General features: G+C 40.2%; 3 protein-coding genes across 5 annotated transcripts in view; 2 read left to right on the top strand and 1 right to left on the bottom strand.

Annotated features, from left to right (window-relative positions):
* Positions 1 to 2,221: 2,221 nt before the first annotated feature.
* On the top strand, positions 2,222 to 4,864 carry LOC145433588 (uncharacterized). Its single transcript, XM_080310727.1, has 2 exons — positions 2,222 to 3,439; positions 4,225 to 4,864. The coding sequence occupies exons 1-2, from the start codon at positions 2,862 to 2,864 to the stop codon at positions 4,490 to 4,492; spliced, it is 846 nt and encodes a 281-aa protein (XP_080166853.1). The 5' UTR covers positions 2,222 to 2,861; the 3' UTR covers positions 4,493 to 4,864.
* A 14-nt stretch (positions 4,865 to 4,878) lies between these two features.
* Positions 4,879 to 6,956, bottom strand: LOC145433590 (mitochondrial import inner membrane translocase subunit Tim22-like). Its single transcript, XM_080310728.1, has 4 exons — positions 6,186 to 6,956; positions 5,941 to 6,125; positions 5,117 to 5,283; positions 4,879 to 4,970 (listed from the first exon to the last, which is right to left on the bottom strand). Exons 1-3 carry the CDS (start codon positions 6,424 to 6,426, stop codon positions 5,125 to 5,127), a joined length of 585 nt encoding a protein of 194 aa, XP_080166854.1. The 5' UTR covers positions 6,427 to 6,956; the 3' UTR covers positions 4,879 to 4,970; positions 5,117 to 5,124.
* Positions 6,957 to 7,844: 888 nt separating this feature from the next.
* LOC145433583 (sushi, von Willebrand factor type A, EGF and pentraxin domain-containing protein 1-like) overlaps positions 7,845 to 14,236 on the top strand; it is a 40,159-nt gene continuing 33,767 nt past the window's right edge. Inside the window, exons 1-3 of one of the 3 annotated variants that reach the window (XM_080310717.1) lie at positions 7,845 to 8,392; positions 11,062 to 11,307; positions 13,368 to 13,634. In XM_080310717.1, coding sequence (XP_080166843.1) covers positions 8,332 to 8,392; positions 11,062 to 11,307; positions 13,368 to 13,634 — 574 coding nt within the window. In that variant the 5' untranslated portion in view covers positions 7,845 to 8,331. The remainder of the gene's footprint in view (positions 8,393 to 11,061; positions 11,308 to 13,367; positions 13,635 to 14,236) is intronic. The other 2 variants (XM_080310718.1, XM_080310719.1) reach the window with 2 other exon arrangements.

Here is a 14,236-nt window from a genome sequence, read left to right on the forward strand (position 1 = left end):
GACTCGACTTAAAACTATAAATAGCATTGACTTGTGACCAATGTTCCCTCTTCGGCATCGGCTTTATGTGCGACACATTTTTCTGTACGAGCTCAGCTTAACGGGAACATTGCTTGTGACTTGTTGGTAATCCTGATAGCATAGGGTTACCATATGCCATCTTTGAAGAGGATTTGTCCTCTTTTTCAACATATTGAAAGTGTCCTCGGATGACGCCAAGGCTATATGTCCTCTTTTGGAAATTTGTCCTCTTTTGAAAAAGTAGTAAAATATACTCAAAAATTGGACTCCGATGTAGGGAATATTAGCCAGTCTTCAGCTGGATTACCGGACCACGACCTAACATCGACCTCGTCCTCCGCCACATGCCACCTCATTTTGTCGCTTGCGTCTTCTATTCTCTGCATTACTTTTCATTCAGGGTGCATGCCTCTTATTTACTTCACCTAGGCTAAGGTGGGTGTCTGATCTTGATGGCTACTCCAGGTTGTTTCGACACCTTCCTATCTTTTCATGGTATCGCAGTCTTCATCATCATCATCATTGGTTTATTGGCAATTTTATCAGTTCATACACCACAAAAAATGCGATATAATGAAAAGAAAGGAAGATGTCGAAGCGACTAGGAGTTATCTATGGAATCGGACACCCACCTTGGCCTAGGCGATGTAAAGAGGAGGCATGCACATTGCACACTGAACGAAAGTAAAGAAGATAGTATAGAAAAAGGAAGCGACAAGAAATAGGGCGGCATGTCATGGGAAGCGAGATCGATAGGGAGTGGTCCGGTAATCTTGAGGATGGACAGTCTTGTGATGTTTTGAAACGATGAAAATGTTAATAAACCTGATTGATTGGGAACGCCTGAGTTGGCAAAACAATAAACGAAAATACGGCTCAACGGGTATTGGGGGAGCAAAGATAACTTCTGAAATGGGTTAAAATCGTCTAGTCAGATAACCGACATTTTTTTAGTCAATACAGTACTATTGGTCGAACAAATTTAAAAATCACTAGCTTTCGTTTCCGGTACTAGAGCTTTCAGAATTTTTGAAAAGTGTCCTCTCTTTCGGATCTCAGAATATGGTAACCCTAGGCAGCACCGTAGAGGATGTCCTACAGTCTCTGTAGTTTAATCATAGCCTTTATGCATATAAGGCTATGGCTCAATAAAGACAGTCTCAAACTAGTGTCGTACGTCGTACCTCACTGTGATTAATGATACCAATAGTTCAATATACAGAGGCCACCGCGACTACATGTAGTAAATATTTGTTACTTGAGCTATGGTGAAACCGTACGTCGGTTTCGTTAGTCCGTCGTCAATTTCCACGCACTACGAATATCAAGTATCAAGTATCATTCATTTATGGTCGGGGGTTGGTTTATGACGCATGAGCTTTGGAAGGATGGTGTACTTTTATGTTGCTTTGTTTTTGTAGAATGGTGTTATCGTTGAGAAGGTGGCTGTGGATGATATAGTTTTTCTTGATCTAAGGTTGGACCGTTAGCTCTGTTTTTACCTAGATTGCTATTATGGTGTGAACTTGAAAATTGATTGGAAAGGAGAGCAGAAGATATGGCATTTTGACGATAGGTAACAGTAGTCGTGTATTCAGCCCACGCATAAATCGATGAGCATGAGGAGAAAAGGAACTTGCATAGCGCAATAAGACAAACATGAGTCATGACTCATGCGCTGTCTGAAATTGGTGTCGCATGCGGGACACTTGTAAAACCCGCAGAATCTGCTTAATGATACCGCACCAGTTTGAAGCTCTCCTGTTTGTTTGTCATTATATTAATTGTGATAAAATTTACATCCACCCTTTGTAAGTTCACAATTACCTGCTGCACAAAGTTCCAAAGTGTTGGTATAAAATGAAACATTAATAACTGGTGGGTTTGTACTCAATAGGCTTATCAATAAAATGTTTTTGAAGGTCTCTTGGAACAAGCCTTATAATTAGGCTACGATTACGATTTACATCAATTATGACTGAGCGAGATAGTGTAATGGTTATGCGTCCAGCTTCTCGATCGGTAGGTCGTGGGTTCAATCCCAGGCCGGGTCAGACCAAAGACTCTAAAACTGGTATCCGCGGCTATCCAGGTAGGCGCTCAGCATCCATGGATAGCGTGGAGGAGAAAAATACGGTGGTGCAGACTAGATGAACTTGCTTGAAGTTCGTATCGCATCTCCATCGTCAAAGCATCTCGATGTTGCCGGCGAAAATAAATCTGATCTCTCTCTCTCTCACTTGGGTCCCAGACTGGAAACAGTGGTTTTGGGCGATAAGTTGCGTGTGACAGATGAGTTCTTTTGCATAGAATAATTAACTAATTGAAAGGAAGTTGTGCGTGACGTAGCCACCAATTCCACTCTGGCTTGGGTCTGTCGTCTACTATACTGAGTATCAATCAGTATAGACACATATTCCAAGTTGAATTGTCCAAATGTTCATGTATTGATGTTATATTAAAGCATCAAAAATATGTTTATTGGAGAGCTTCTTGGATGTACGGTACAGATATGCAAAACACATGATTGAAAAACCCACTGACACTCGCTTCTCTACTAGTTGCTGACGATTGCCCCTGACAAGCGTCAGCCGAAAATATTCGGGTTTATTCCAATATGAATATACTTTCAATCATGTAATTTTAGACATAGGACTACTCAAGTCAAAAGAACATACCGTTACATCATTCAATAGAAGTTATTAATTGAAAACTTGACTCCAGCATTCTGATTATACTGTCTTCATTGTTCAATTTGGCTACTCATCTATTATTCAACCTTTCTGTTCAGGATCTTTTATATTTGACTGTGATATCTGACTGATAAGCCCTATCATTTCATGAAAGACCTTCAATGCGATACGATGTCAAATATGTTACGAATTGAAAAAACCACAATCAGGACATCAGTGGTTGATCTGCCTTACCTCAAAATGGAAACACTTCAGAGGGATGATGTTTTCGCATCGCCTGATCAAGAAAACTGCGACGATCTAAGTGATAAGTTCATGCGAATGAGAGCGACAGACTCCAAGAAGGAAGCAGTTGCGTTACGTGGGAGTGGAGAGCCCGAAAGTGGAATTACTAAGAGCCGGAAAATGCCATATGTTAACTTACATTCGTCCATATCATTGCACCATAATGGACACAGGCACTCGAGTGCCACAAGGTTTAGTGCTTATAGCGTTTCATCACCTACCAATTTTGGCACAAACGCGTTCAAGACGATACCCTCGATTGTAATTAATGCCGACGAAGCGAAATTCATTTCTCGATTCTACGAGTCGAATCACGGAAAAATTGTTGAAAGACACAGAGAGAGGTTATTTTTTCGTCCATATCGTTTTCTCAGTCGGAGACACTGCATGTGTCAGCCAGCTCCTATAAGAAGACGCCGACTTGGAGTCAGTCATAAAAGGTATGTGCTGTTCTCGATATGACTTATTTGTTACACATTTAGTAGTCTCCTCAAACGTATACTGGTTGCATAACCTACTTGATCTTTTGAAATCTTCGAATAGGCTGCCACAACGATTACATAATGTGCGAAAATATACTTTGACATGCGTCCAGTTAGGTTTACTTGTAACTGGCCAGGCTGACATATATCGACAGATGTGTTGTGACAGCTTTTATAATAGCTCTTTGCTACCGAATGACAGGTGGTGCCAAAATAGGTCAACTTTGAGAAGAATATATTCTGTCTTCTGGTTCTTATGAAGATCTGTCATCCCCGAAAACTAATTACTGCTAGAAATCGACTCCGAAAACTGTCTCAAAATATATTTGGATGCGGACCTAGTGCAAGTAGACACATTTGACTTGGGTGCATGGACCTTCATTAGTGATCACTTCAAGATATGACGTACTGACAGCTGTCAGAAATTTGGCCGTAGCTTATTCTGTACCAAATCCAATGGTACCACAATTTCTGCTTTTGCCAACAGCAGTGCCTACCCTTTAAAAGATTCCTAGCCATTTATGATCTCAAATAGCAGTGGAGTTGGAGATGTGACGCCATACACAGTACCAATCGAGACCCTTCAGTCTTTGGCGTCATACCTTGCCCGATATCTCACCAATAACTCATAGGCTACTAACGTCACTTAACCAAATCCAAAAATATCATAGCTCTCCTCTAGTTTGCGTATTACGTAACAGCACTGATGAATAGTGTGACAACTGACATTCACCGAATTTCAGAATCGTTACGGAGTCATCAGTAAACGAGCTGTCAGACATGTTGGAACAACTAGGATCGGACAAAGCTGCGAAAGGTCTGCATCAAAAGCATTCATGGCCTGACAAGTCGCTGCAACCATTTTCCCCAGTATCAGACCGGTCCGTATCTGGCCAAAGACAATTGAATCGTGTGGGATCACTAGGAAACAGTGATACTACATCTAGCAGCAGCGAGATGATGCAAGTCATCCGCGGTATGCACGAACTTGGTGTATCAACTTATAATTGATAGTGTTGCCAACTTAAGAGCGTCTTCCTATTTATTGAACGGGTGGTGTGATATGCTGTCATCACATTTAATCCAACCTGATTAATACTGTTCTTCATTTCTACTTGCAATACTATTTATGTAACATGGTCGTGTTACCGCCAGTATTCCAGCCTGATAGGCATTCTCAGAATGATTCAAATGCATTTTAGGCATATGACATCAATACGTGACCACTGGACATTGTCATTGCAGTATCAAATATCAATACCGGTATACTGTGGACCTCCGCATATTTTTTCTTACATCATTCAATCATGATACTCACTGTGCGTTGCATTATATAAATACCAATATATATATGTGCTGTAGCATAAAAGAGATGCCGTGATATACAGGGCTGGTCTTTTCCTTAAGTCGCGCTATCTTGGAAAGCAGCTTCACACAGGAGATGGCGGAAGAGCTGCACACAGTAGTACAAGAGCTATCCTGCAGTCTCCTAAAAACAATTAATCTTTCCTTGACTGCCAGTCATACGGTAATTGTTTTGTGTATCCCAGTGTCAGTACAATATTGGAGTCAACATAGTCGGTAACGATGGTCTCTCTATGGTGCTTACATCGATGAAAGCAATAGACAACAAACCTTCAATTTCAATGACGTTGGAGCAGGTAGTAATCGATTAGAAACGAAAAAGCACCAAATCCGATGCCGCCTAAAATGCCAGCTTGAAGCCCTGCTCGCAATCCAAGCAGTCCGCCGGTGATAAAGCCAGCCGTTGGACTGGTATATTGATCGGTTTTTCCTCTGTACTGTAAATTGAAGAAGATTCAGGATGTACAGTACCAAACCTGTGATTCTTAACCAGGGTTCGACAAAGCTTTTTCAAGAGTTCAATGCGAACGCCCTCTGAAACATTGATATGTTACGGTTTACTGAATGTTATTCGAAACTATTTTCTTGAAATGGATAGTGGATACGGTAACCACTTGCTTATATGAATATCAAAATGGCAGATATAATCAGTCCACAGTTGAATGACATTTATCGAGTTTCAAGAATCATGCAAGGTAGGAATAACAACTTCAACAGAACAAATCTTCAAACAATTTGGGGCCAGCAAATGGAAGGTTATCCACTTTTAAAAAAAAATCCCTTGGAGGACTTTCTCTTGTCTTTCGTTAAGACTTATCTATGCGAGCATACGCTTATTATTCTGGTTGATGTTAATGCAACAAAAAATGAAACCTACTTTCATGCAAATATGACACGAGAATTACCGTTTCTGAAACAGCTGCGAATCTATTGTTCTACTAAAAAAGTTCTCTTTAATACAGTAATGTATTGTGAAATGTGGTAGATTTTTGTTTCATGGGGTTTGATGAAAGCTTGCAGATCAACATAAGGGATCAGTACGACAGTAAAGGCTAAGAATGACTGTACTAGTCAATTCCCAGCTATATGCTTACCGTATCCAATGCACATTCTGTCATGGAGTACGCAGCGCCGACAAAGGCAAAAGTTTTCCCGCTAGAATGCATTCTGGTCTTCATCTCTTTCAGCGTCTCTCTGACCGTCGGAATTTTTGATGGATCAGACGTCGGAGATTCCACACCGTACATAAAAAGTCCAAGTATTCCTCCGACACCATATCCTGAAACGATCATAGTAGTCGAAATATAAACCGACAATATAAAATAAAAGACTCCCCCACCTGCTATACAAGCTGTCACGCTACGAAACAGGCAATTCTCGGACGTGACAGTTATAATCTTATCAGTCTTCGAAATCTGTGGGAGCAGGCTGAAGTTTGAATGCCGGTCCAAAAAGGGGAAAGGAGTCTCTCTTGGTCTTTTGTGTGCCTCAGTAATATGCTGCAACACTTCCGAATATACAATAGGTCTGCTGCTTTTAAGTAGTGATGATCTGTCGCCGTTCATATTGCTTTCTGACATCTGTGGTATTGACAGTGAACATTCCCCAAGTCCCCAGCAGAACTTCTTAAAATACTATGTGTTCATCTCACTTGCAAAATCTGTGTTGCATTGAAACAGTATTAACCATTAGGCTACGGTGAAAGCATGAAATAAGAAAAACATAACAGTCTCGTTTGGATGAGCAGTGGGAAGTCAAGGCTTCAACTTGGTTGGCAGGTTCAAGACTTTCACTTGCCAGCACTAAATCAAACGAAGTTTTACAATACAAAATAAAACCATTCAGCAAAATATTGTCGGCTCCTTTTTTCTCATGAAATTAACACTTTTGAATGAGCGAGTCGTTGGCACAAATTCGATTTCATGATATTAGAGCGCCGCACTAATTCGGCGTTTGTTTAATACGGTTTATCAATGACTTCGTTTCCGTGATGTCAATTCACATTCAGGTACTGTCTATCCCGCCAACAGAGGGCCTTCAATATCAGCAAACACACAAGATTGAAGGTCACTACGACAATCGATTCGGTTGCTATCCTACACATTTCTTCCAACGTTCCAAGTGCCATCGCCATCCCAGTATTCCCAGTTGTCTGTCGACCCACGCAGTTTTGTACATAATCAGTCATCCATTTCATTGTAACCGCCTCAGAAACGCCCACATGCAATAAGAAAGTAGCGAATTAAATTTTAAAGAGAGAGAGAGAGAGAGAGAGTCTTTATTTTCATCGAACCAAAATACATAACAAACGGCAGTGATGGTGGTACAGAAAATATGCGTGCACAGTATTCGGTATTAGTTAGGAATGATCGATAAGACCATGAAGGTCATCTAGTCTGATCACACCAGCAGGTACACTTGACTCTGAACAGTCTGACTGTAAAAAAATGTTTAGTTAAGAAAGGAAAATGAAAAAAAATTAAACAATGGTAGCAAATGATCAATGTCTGGGCGAGCTAGGGCAACAGTGTTAGTGTAACGACAAGAGGTGATCAAGTAGGGCTCTTTTGAATCTATTATAAGGCAATTCAAGGATATGTGGTGGTAATGCATTCCAGATGATAGGCCCCGAGTAGTCGATAGACCTCTTAGTTAGGTTGTTATTGGGTGGGGTAAGTAGACGTTTCCTTTAGACGAGGATCTCGTGTAATGGGAATGGCCATGTTTATCAAGTATGAAAAAGTCATCAAACACAGGAGGCAGACTATTGGAAAAATATTTGTGAACAACTTTTGATACTTCGAAGCGATATAGTTCATCAACTCGCAAAATTCGATGCTTACGGTAGTAAGGCGATAAAACTGGGTTATATATATATATATATATATATACATCCAAGAAAGAACCATCTTAATGCTTTCCACTTTCATCGATTTCCCGATTGCTGTCGCCCCCCTAAAAAAACGCGTTGCTTCCGCTAGCTGTTGCTGCAGCCCTATTACGACACAATAACTAACAAAATATGTAAGCAATGATCGCTGCGTGTATCAGGCGGCGTGTCACGTGTTCAACAAGTTAGATTTGAAGGACAATCGAATGTTTACATTCGACTTCGATAGTTTCAATGTTTTTTTTTTTCGGCAAGTACGGACACTGTACTAAATTGTATTAAATAATGGACTATAGGCTATTGGACATATTTGATTGTTCTATTTTGCAACTATGACATGCAGACTACCGTACATTTTATGATAGAAAATGCATTTTTTATTCATAAATGCTAGCGTATCGGTATCGGGCTTACCCAAACACTCGAAAAGTGCGATTGTCATCACTGTAATACAATTATGATGTTCTACAGTTACTCATGATTGCTTTGAATATTATTGTACATTTATAGTCTGATAAATTGGAAGATATTGTAGTTATTTATGTGATTGCTTCATCTGCTGAGGAAGGCTTGAGCAACAATTGTTTGCCAACGGATGAATTGTTACCATATACTGTTGTTAATTCTGTGGAATCGTTTCTATCTGGGAGACTGTAGTAAGTTGAAAGAGCTGTTGATATATAATTGGTATAATCGTTGGTTCCATCATTTTCATACACTCAAGAGAAACAATGTACAATGTGACGTACCGGTAGTGAACAGATGGGAGGACGTCTAGACATTGTGCAACGTGCTACTGTTGAGCATTGAACTGAGGCCTCAAATTGTTGATAGCGTGGAACTTACCATTACTTCAACTCACCCAATTCATCACTTTCATGTCCTCATATTTGCAATGTCTGGATCTGGCCACGAATCCAACAAATATTTTGTTGTTTCAAGCGAATTGTCATACTTTTACAACAAAATTTACTATTGTAGAAGTTTCTCACAATTATACCTAATATTTTGAAATATTAGTAAGGGGACCTGATTTTCAGCCCATGGCAAAATTGACATAAAAAGCAGAAATACACTTGAATAATACATTCATATTGAAATGAACCTGAATAGTCTGGATGACACTCGTCAGGGGTAATCGACTGTTGATATACGATATAGAAATATCGGAAATGGCCCTTAAAACATTGACAAACCATACATTTCATATTCATTAATCGCTGAAACAGCGGAAGGCGCATAAAGCAGAGCATTGAGTCATTGACCTCCGAGCGGACAGTACTATAAAACAGCGGAATGTGTTTGATGCAAATTAGGCAGAAAAGTCACCAGATCATTAAAACGTAGGGGAGAAGAGAAAAAATTAGACACTTTCGATGTTAAAACGCTACTCAGAGAGTAATGCTCTCTGAGCATCCATTTTGATAGCAATGGAAAGCTTGTGAGCCGTACCATTCATACCTACGTTTGAGTTGTATTGAACAACATACTCCCGGATTTTTCGGGCTTCAATAATCGTTGATCAAATGTCTCAACTTACGCCAGCGTGATGGTAATATGAGACACGCTGGGCCCAAGATGAGACACACCAGCAATTCTTGTTTGTTACAGCATCAGTTATCCCAAATAGATCCAACAACTAGTAACATCATGATTGAAATTTATTAACCATGAAATTAAAATCAACTTCCCAGACGAATTTGCACATCATTTGAATCTTTAAATGTCATCAAAACTAGTTATCCACGGGAGCCAGCAACACAGCAACAATGGGAGTTTCCAATTTTTTCATGACCAGAGACATGTCAGAATGTGGCATCAGGCCAACTCAGATAACTATTGTATTATTTTTGCTGTAAATAGTTTAAATTTCAAGCATATCGAATCATTCAATGTAAAGAGAGAGAGACAGAGAGATGATATTCTTTTTCGCCTGCACCATCGAAATGCTTTGACTACGGAGATGCGATACGACCGCGAGGTCACCTAGTCTGCACCCCTGTGTTTTTTTCTACTCCATGCTATCCGTGGATGCTGAGCGCCTAGCAGGATAGCTGCGGATACCATTTTTCTAGTCTTTGGTATGACCCGGTCGGGAATCGCACCCACGACCTACTGATCGAGAAGCCGGACCCATCACCATTACACTATCTCGCTTGTCTTCCTATGCCCATGTCTCAACCAACAAGATAGCGTAATGGTTAAGCGTCCGGCTTCTTGATCGGTAGGTCGTGGGTTCGGTTCCCGGCCGGGTCAGACCAAAGACCTGATCAGTAACACTGGTATCCATGGCTTCCCTGCTTGGCGCTCATGCATTACTGGGATAGCATGTAGGGGTGGTGCATAACTTAGAAAGCCGTAAAGGCTATATCTGCACTTCCTTGTCCAGTGATATATGCACATCATGCACTCATGGTATGCATATGCGCATATCGTGTGTATGTGTATCATGAGTCGGTGTATATGCCGCAAAAACATCAAGGACAAAAATAAACTACGTCCTTTCCTTTCTCAACTTACCCCCAAGCGTTCCTCTCATCTTACCCCACACCTCCATTATTGAATAGCCTAACCTTCAATAAAAACGTTCCAGTCTACGGCTTCTCAAAAGTAAGTGAATAACTAAACTGCTAATTTTGTAATCTATGGGCTCCATAAATGTCATTTTTTTATATTAAATAATATGGTCAGTATGCCCTTAAAACATGAATCAGCATAACTCAAACTATAAAGAAATTTTTTTTTTTGCATATTTCTGTTCAACACCAAACCTGTCTGCCTCAGTCACAAGGTAGAACAGTAGAATGGCGCTGTGGGAACAGCGTGGTTGAATGTTTCTGTAAATCAACAAATTGTTCTAGGAAAAAAATGTATGTCTCACCTTGCCCCGTGTGTCATGTTTGCATCCTGTCCCCTAATTGGCATAACATGGCAATAAAACGTGGAAATAAAACATTTGATAATTGGCCATTGTCGTCAAGCCAACGTAGCGGAAAATACTCTAAATGCGGAAACAGCGGAGGATATAATTCACGAGAAGGCTATAATTTGGCAGTAGTATGGTCTTGAATCACACGAAGTTAGGATTCTGATGTAGCAGAATGAAGCAGAATTAATCAATGGCCATCGTTGACGTGCAATCCTTCTTAATTTAGATAGCCCTACATCTGAGACTGATTCAGTGAAGTTTACGTTTACTATATTTAAGATGATGTGCCAATCACGGACTGTATATGGGTACGGTATTGCTAATCCCTAAATATATAATTTGCTTACAAGGGATGTTGTGCTTTTTGCGGCTACAAACTATATTACTCTATTTCAGTTTGGTTATTGGATTTGGAAAAGCGATGTGCTGGCGCAATCACGGATTCCATTAACAATGCTACTTTCTATTCCTTTGCTGATAGCAATGAAAATCGTGCCACTGGTGATTACTCCTACACATGTGCGAGTAAATACATCGATTTGGTACCAGATGTTTGGAAAAAGCAATGCTTAGCTGTGTGGAGTCTGGATAGCAATCGTATTGAGGATGCGAAATGGTTTGGACAGACCCCGAACTGTATCCGTGAGTCTACAAAACTTATATTATTTCGTTCATACCTGTTGTACTTGAGCATAATGGCTCAGGATACACCATGTAATCATCCAGAGTAGGCTATGTGTGTGCCCATTATAGCCGACAGTTCTCTAAGGCTCGGCCAATTTGAAAGTATAAGATATTATTCTGGTGTTTGATTGATGACACCCTTGTAAGTTGTGATCAGAGGCACATCCACCCTATCATCACCCTTTCCCGTCAGACGCCTAGTTAAGCAATATCGAAACAGTAAACAATTTATTTGCGTGTGCCATGATAAATATTTAGCTGTCCATATAATTTGGCTAATCTGTATGATATGAGACTTCACACCTTGATTTACATCTAGCCCAGGTGTTAGCATATGCAAACTACGACGTGGGAGTCATAGGCGGCCCTTTAAACTTTTTTATCAGGTCCGGTTCGGTTTATTAGCAATTTTTATCAGTCCAATATAATGAAAAGAACGGAGGGTGTCTAAACGACTTGGAGTAGTCTTACGAATCAGACACCCACCTTGGCCTAGGCCAGGGGTTCTCAGCCCGTTTGTGGCCAGTTTCCGATTTGAAAATGTGCTGTGGCCCACCTCTTATCTTAGATTCTTAATTCTGTTCAATGTGTGGTAGTCGACGGCGACGATATGCCTTATTTGTTGAAATATGCGCATCTTTCTCTTAATTTACTGATTTTATTTAAATCTACCCCTCTAGGGACATGAAATAGCGCGAAGCTCGACGAAAATTTAACGAGTTGAATAAATATCCTTCAACAAACGACCAACAAAATAATCTTGGGCCCCTTCGAGCTCCCCCAATTGGGGGTTAGGGTGCGGCAGTTACTGCCCTCGTATATCATTGGCTAAAAATCCTGTGTATATTATGATCGTCCGCTGCTCCATTCGCGTCGCGAAACACAAGGATCAAATTCCCTCATCCACTTAGTGATTGGGGTTTTCGTTTCACTATTGTGAGGAAAAATATAATCATTAGGGACCAGCTTCAAACAATTCATTAATGAATGGGTTGCTACTACTACAGAGAAGTGGAGAAAGAGTTTTTTAATATGCATGCTGTACATTGTACAATGCACATTGTATGTCTTGTACCAAACCAACTGAAGTTACAATGTCAGAATATTCAATCCAACGATGCAATCAATTCATGTGACTCTTACATTATGTTCAATGATTTCCATGGCGGACATATTAAACTGACTCCAAAGATTAATGCGCTCCGCTAAATCCTCAATCCATTACGATTCGTTGCGGTGGTGCAGTATACCTTCACCAGAAGTTGCTAATAATTTTCAATTATTCCTATGTTGGTCTTACAATAATACGAGCTGCCGATGTACAGTAAATCAATTACACTTCATTCCGAGTTTATTGCACCCCCTTTCCACGGCATATGACATATGACCCTGCCGGAATACTTGGTTACTTCAGCATTACCTTCCAGTTATCATATACTCGAAATTACTTTAGTTACTGTTAGCTGTAGGTTGTCATAGCCAGCGGAAAAAGCCGCCGTTTGTTCCTCCCGTTTTCGACTGGTACATGCCGACTCCATGCGTGCCACTATGTCTCATCAAAGTCGGATGAAAAGTTTATGAATATATTTCTATCGTTTAACATAACTAATAAAACTAAACTTGCATTAATTCTAAAATTTTCCAAATAGCTTCGTGGCCCACCTCAAAATGCTCTGTGGCCCACCCTTTGAGAACCCCTGGCCTAGGCGATGTAAAGAGGAGGCATGCGCACACTGAATGAAAAATATAGGAAGATTGTATAGAAAGAGCAAGCGACAAAAAATGGGGTGGCATGTCATGGAAGGCGAGATCGATAGGTCAGGTCGGGGTCCTGTAATATTGAGGACAGACTAGTATTTATTTAGTAGGTCTTCCGGAATTGAAAATTAAATGATTAAACCTTGAAAGAAAAGTAGTGGAAAGAAGTCAGAGCCAGAATACCCATTGTCGATATTACTCAAACTATTATCGCTACACTGTGAAAATATCATTGACCACTTTATCTCAATTATTTCTAGCATATACATGTGTTCCCCCTCAAGTCTATTATGGGGATGATATAAGTTATATCAGCTGCAACCACGCAAAAGTTACGGATTTCATTACTGGAGACGATCTCGGCTTTCCCATTGACACAAAATGCTACGTGAGATGTCCCAGTGCTGGTTTTAGGGTCAGTAACCACATCCAGTGCGTTGCTGATAGCTCGTATGAGACCCCCGAAATGATACAGGACGAGCATTATAACCGGGGTCGGTGGAAAATCCTCGCAAATAATTGCTTTTGTAAGTACTGGTGGTTCTTATGTTAAATGAAATATGTTATACTTATGGTCCTTACCTTGACCTTGACCAGTCTTTGCGTGCTCAATCGATTTTGTCTAAAAATACAATGCTTTTTTCTGTAACATCGTAATCATGTTAGGATAAGTTTCTGTGTTATGTTAGTGTATTCTGTCGTGAGACTTGCCTTCAGGTTTTTGTGTTATTCTTGTGTATTACTTTGGATGCCAGTTCATGTCAACTGCAGATAATTTTAATAACATTTTGATGGAGCCTTTCTTCTGATGTATGCCAGCAGTTATTTAATTGAAGTTGGCCAGATTGTTTTTAGCGAAAGTATATAAATCATTTACAATTCTATGTACCTGTACGCAATCCTACTCTACACCTTTAGGTACTTTTCTCTTTATTGGTTTTTGAAAGCACTGTCTCTATTACTGTGAATTAGTATCGGTTTCGGTGCTATTGATACACACATGGATGTATTGCCATTCATTTTCATCACTTGACTTTTTATGTTACCGGTATCCCCCGTTTCTTTTCATTGCATGTGCATTCCTCTTATTTATATACGTTCTAGATCCAGGCCAAGGTGGGTGTTCGGT

Source organism: Botryllus schlosseri, chromosome 2 (genome assembly GCF_051294905.1).
Source record: "Botryllus schlosseri isolate E-star chromosome 2, Bs_hap1, whole genome shotgun sequence".
Taxonomy (NCBI): Eukaryota; Metazoa; Chordata; class Ascidiacea; order Stolidobranchia; family Styelidae; genus Botryllus; species Botryllus schlosseri.

Excerpts from the sequence above, each read along its gene's own strand:
- LOC145433588 (XM_080310727.1), top strand. The coding sequence starts at position 2,862 with ATGAAAGACCTTCAATGCGATACGATGTCAAATATGTTACGAATTGAA. Across the intron at positions 3,440-4,224 it reads CTTGGAGTCAGTCATAAAAG|AATCGTTACGGAGTCATCAG; the intron begins GTATGTGCTGTT and ends ACCGAATTTCAG.
- LOC145433590 (XM_080310728.1), bottom strand. The coding sequence starts at position 6,426 with ATGTCAGAAAGCAATATGAACGGCGACAGATCATCACTACTTAAAAGC. Across the intron at positions 6,126-6,185 it reads CGTGACAGCTTGTATAGCAG|GATATGGTGTCGGAGGAATA; the intron begins GTGGGGGAGTCT and ends TGATCGTTTCAG. Across the intron at positions 5,284-5,940 it reads CAGAATGTGCATTGGATACG|TACAGAGGAAAAACCGATCA; the intron begins GTAAGCATATAG and ends TTCAATTTACAG.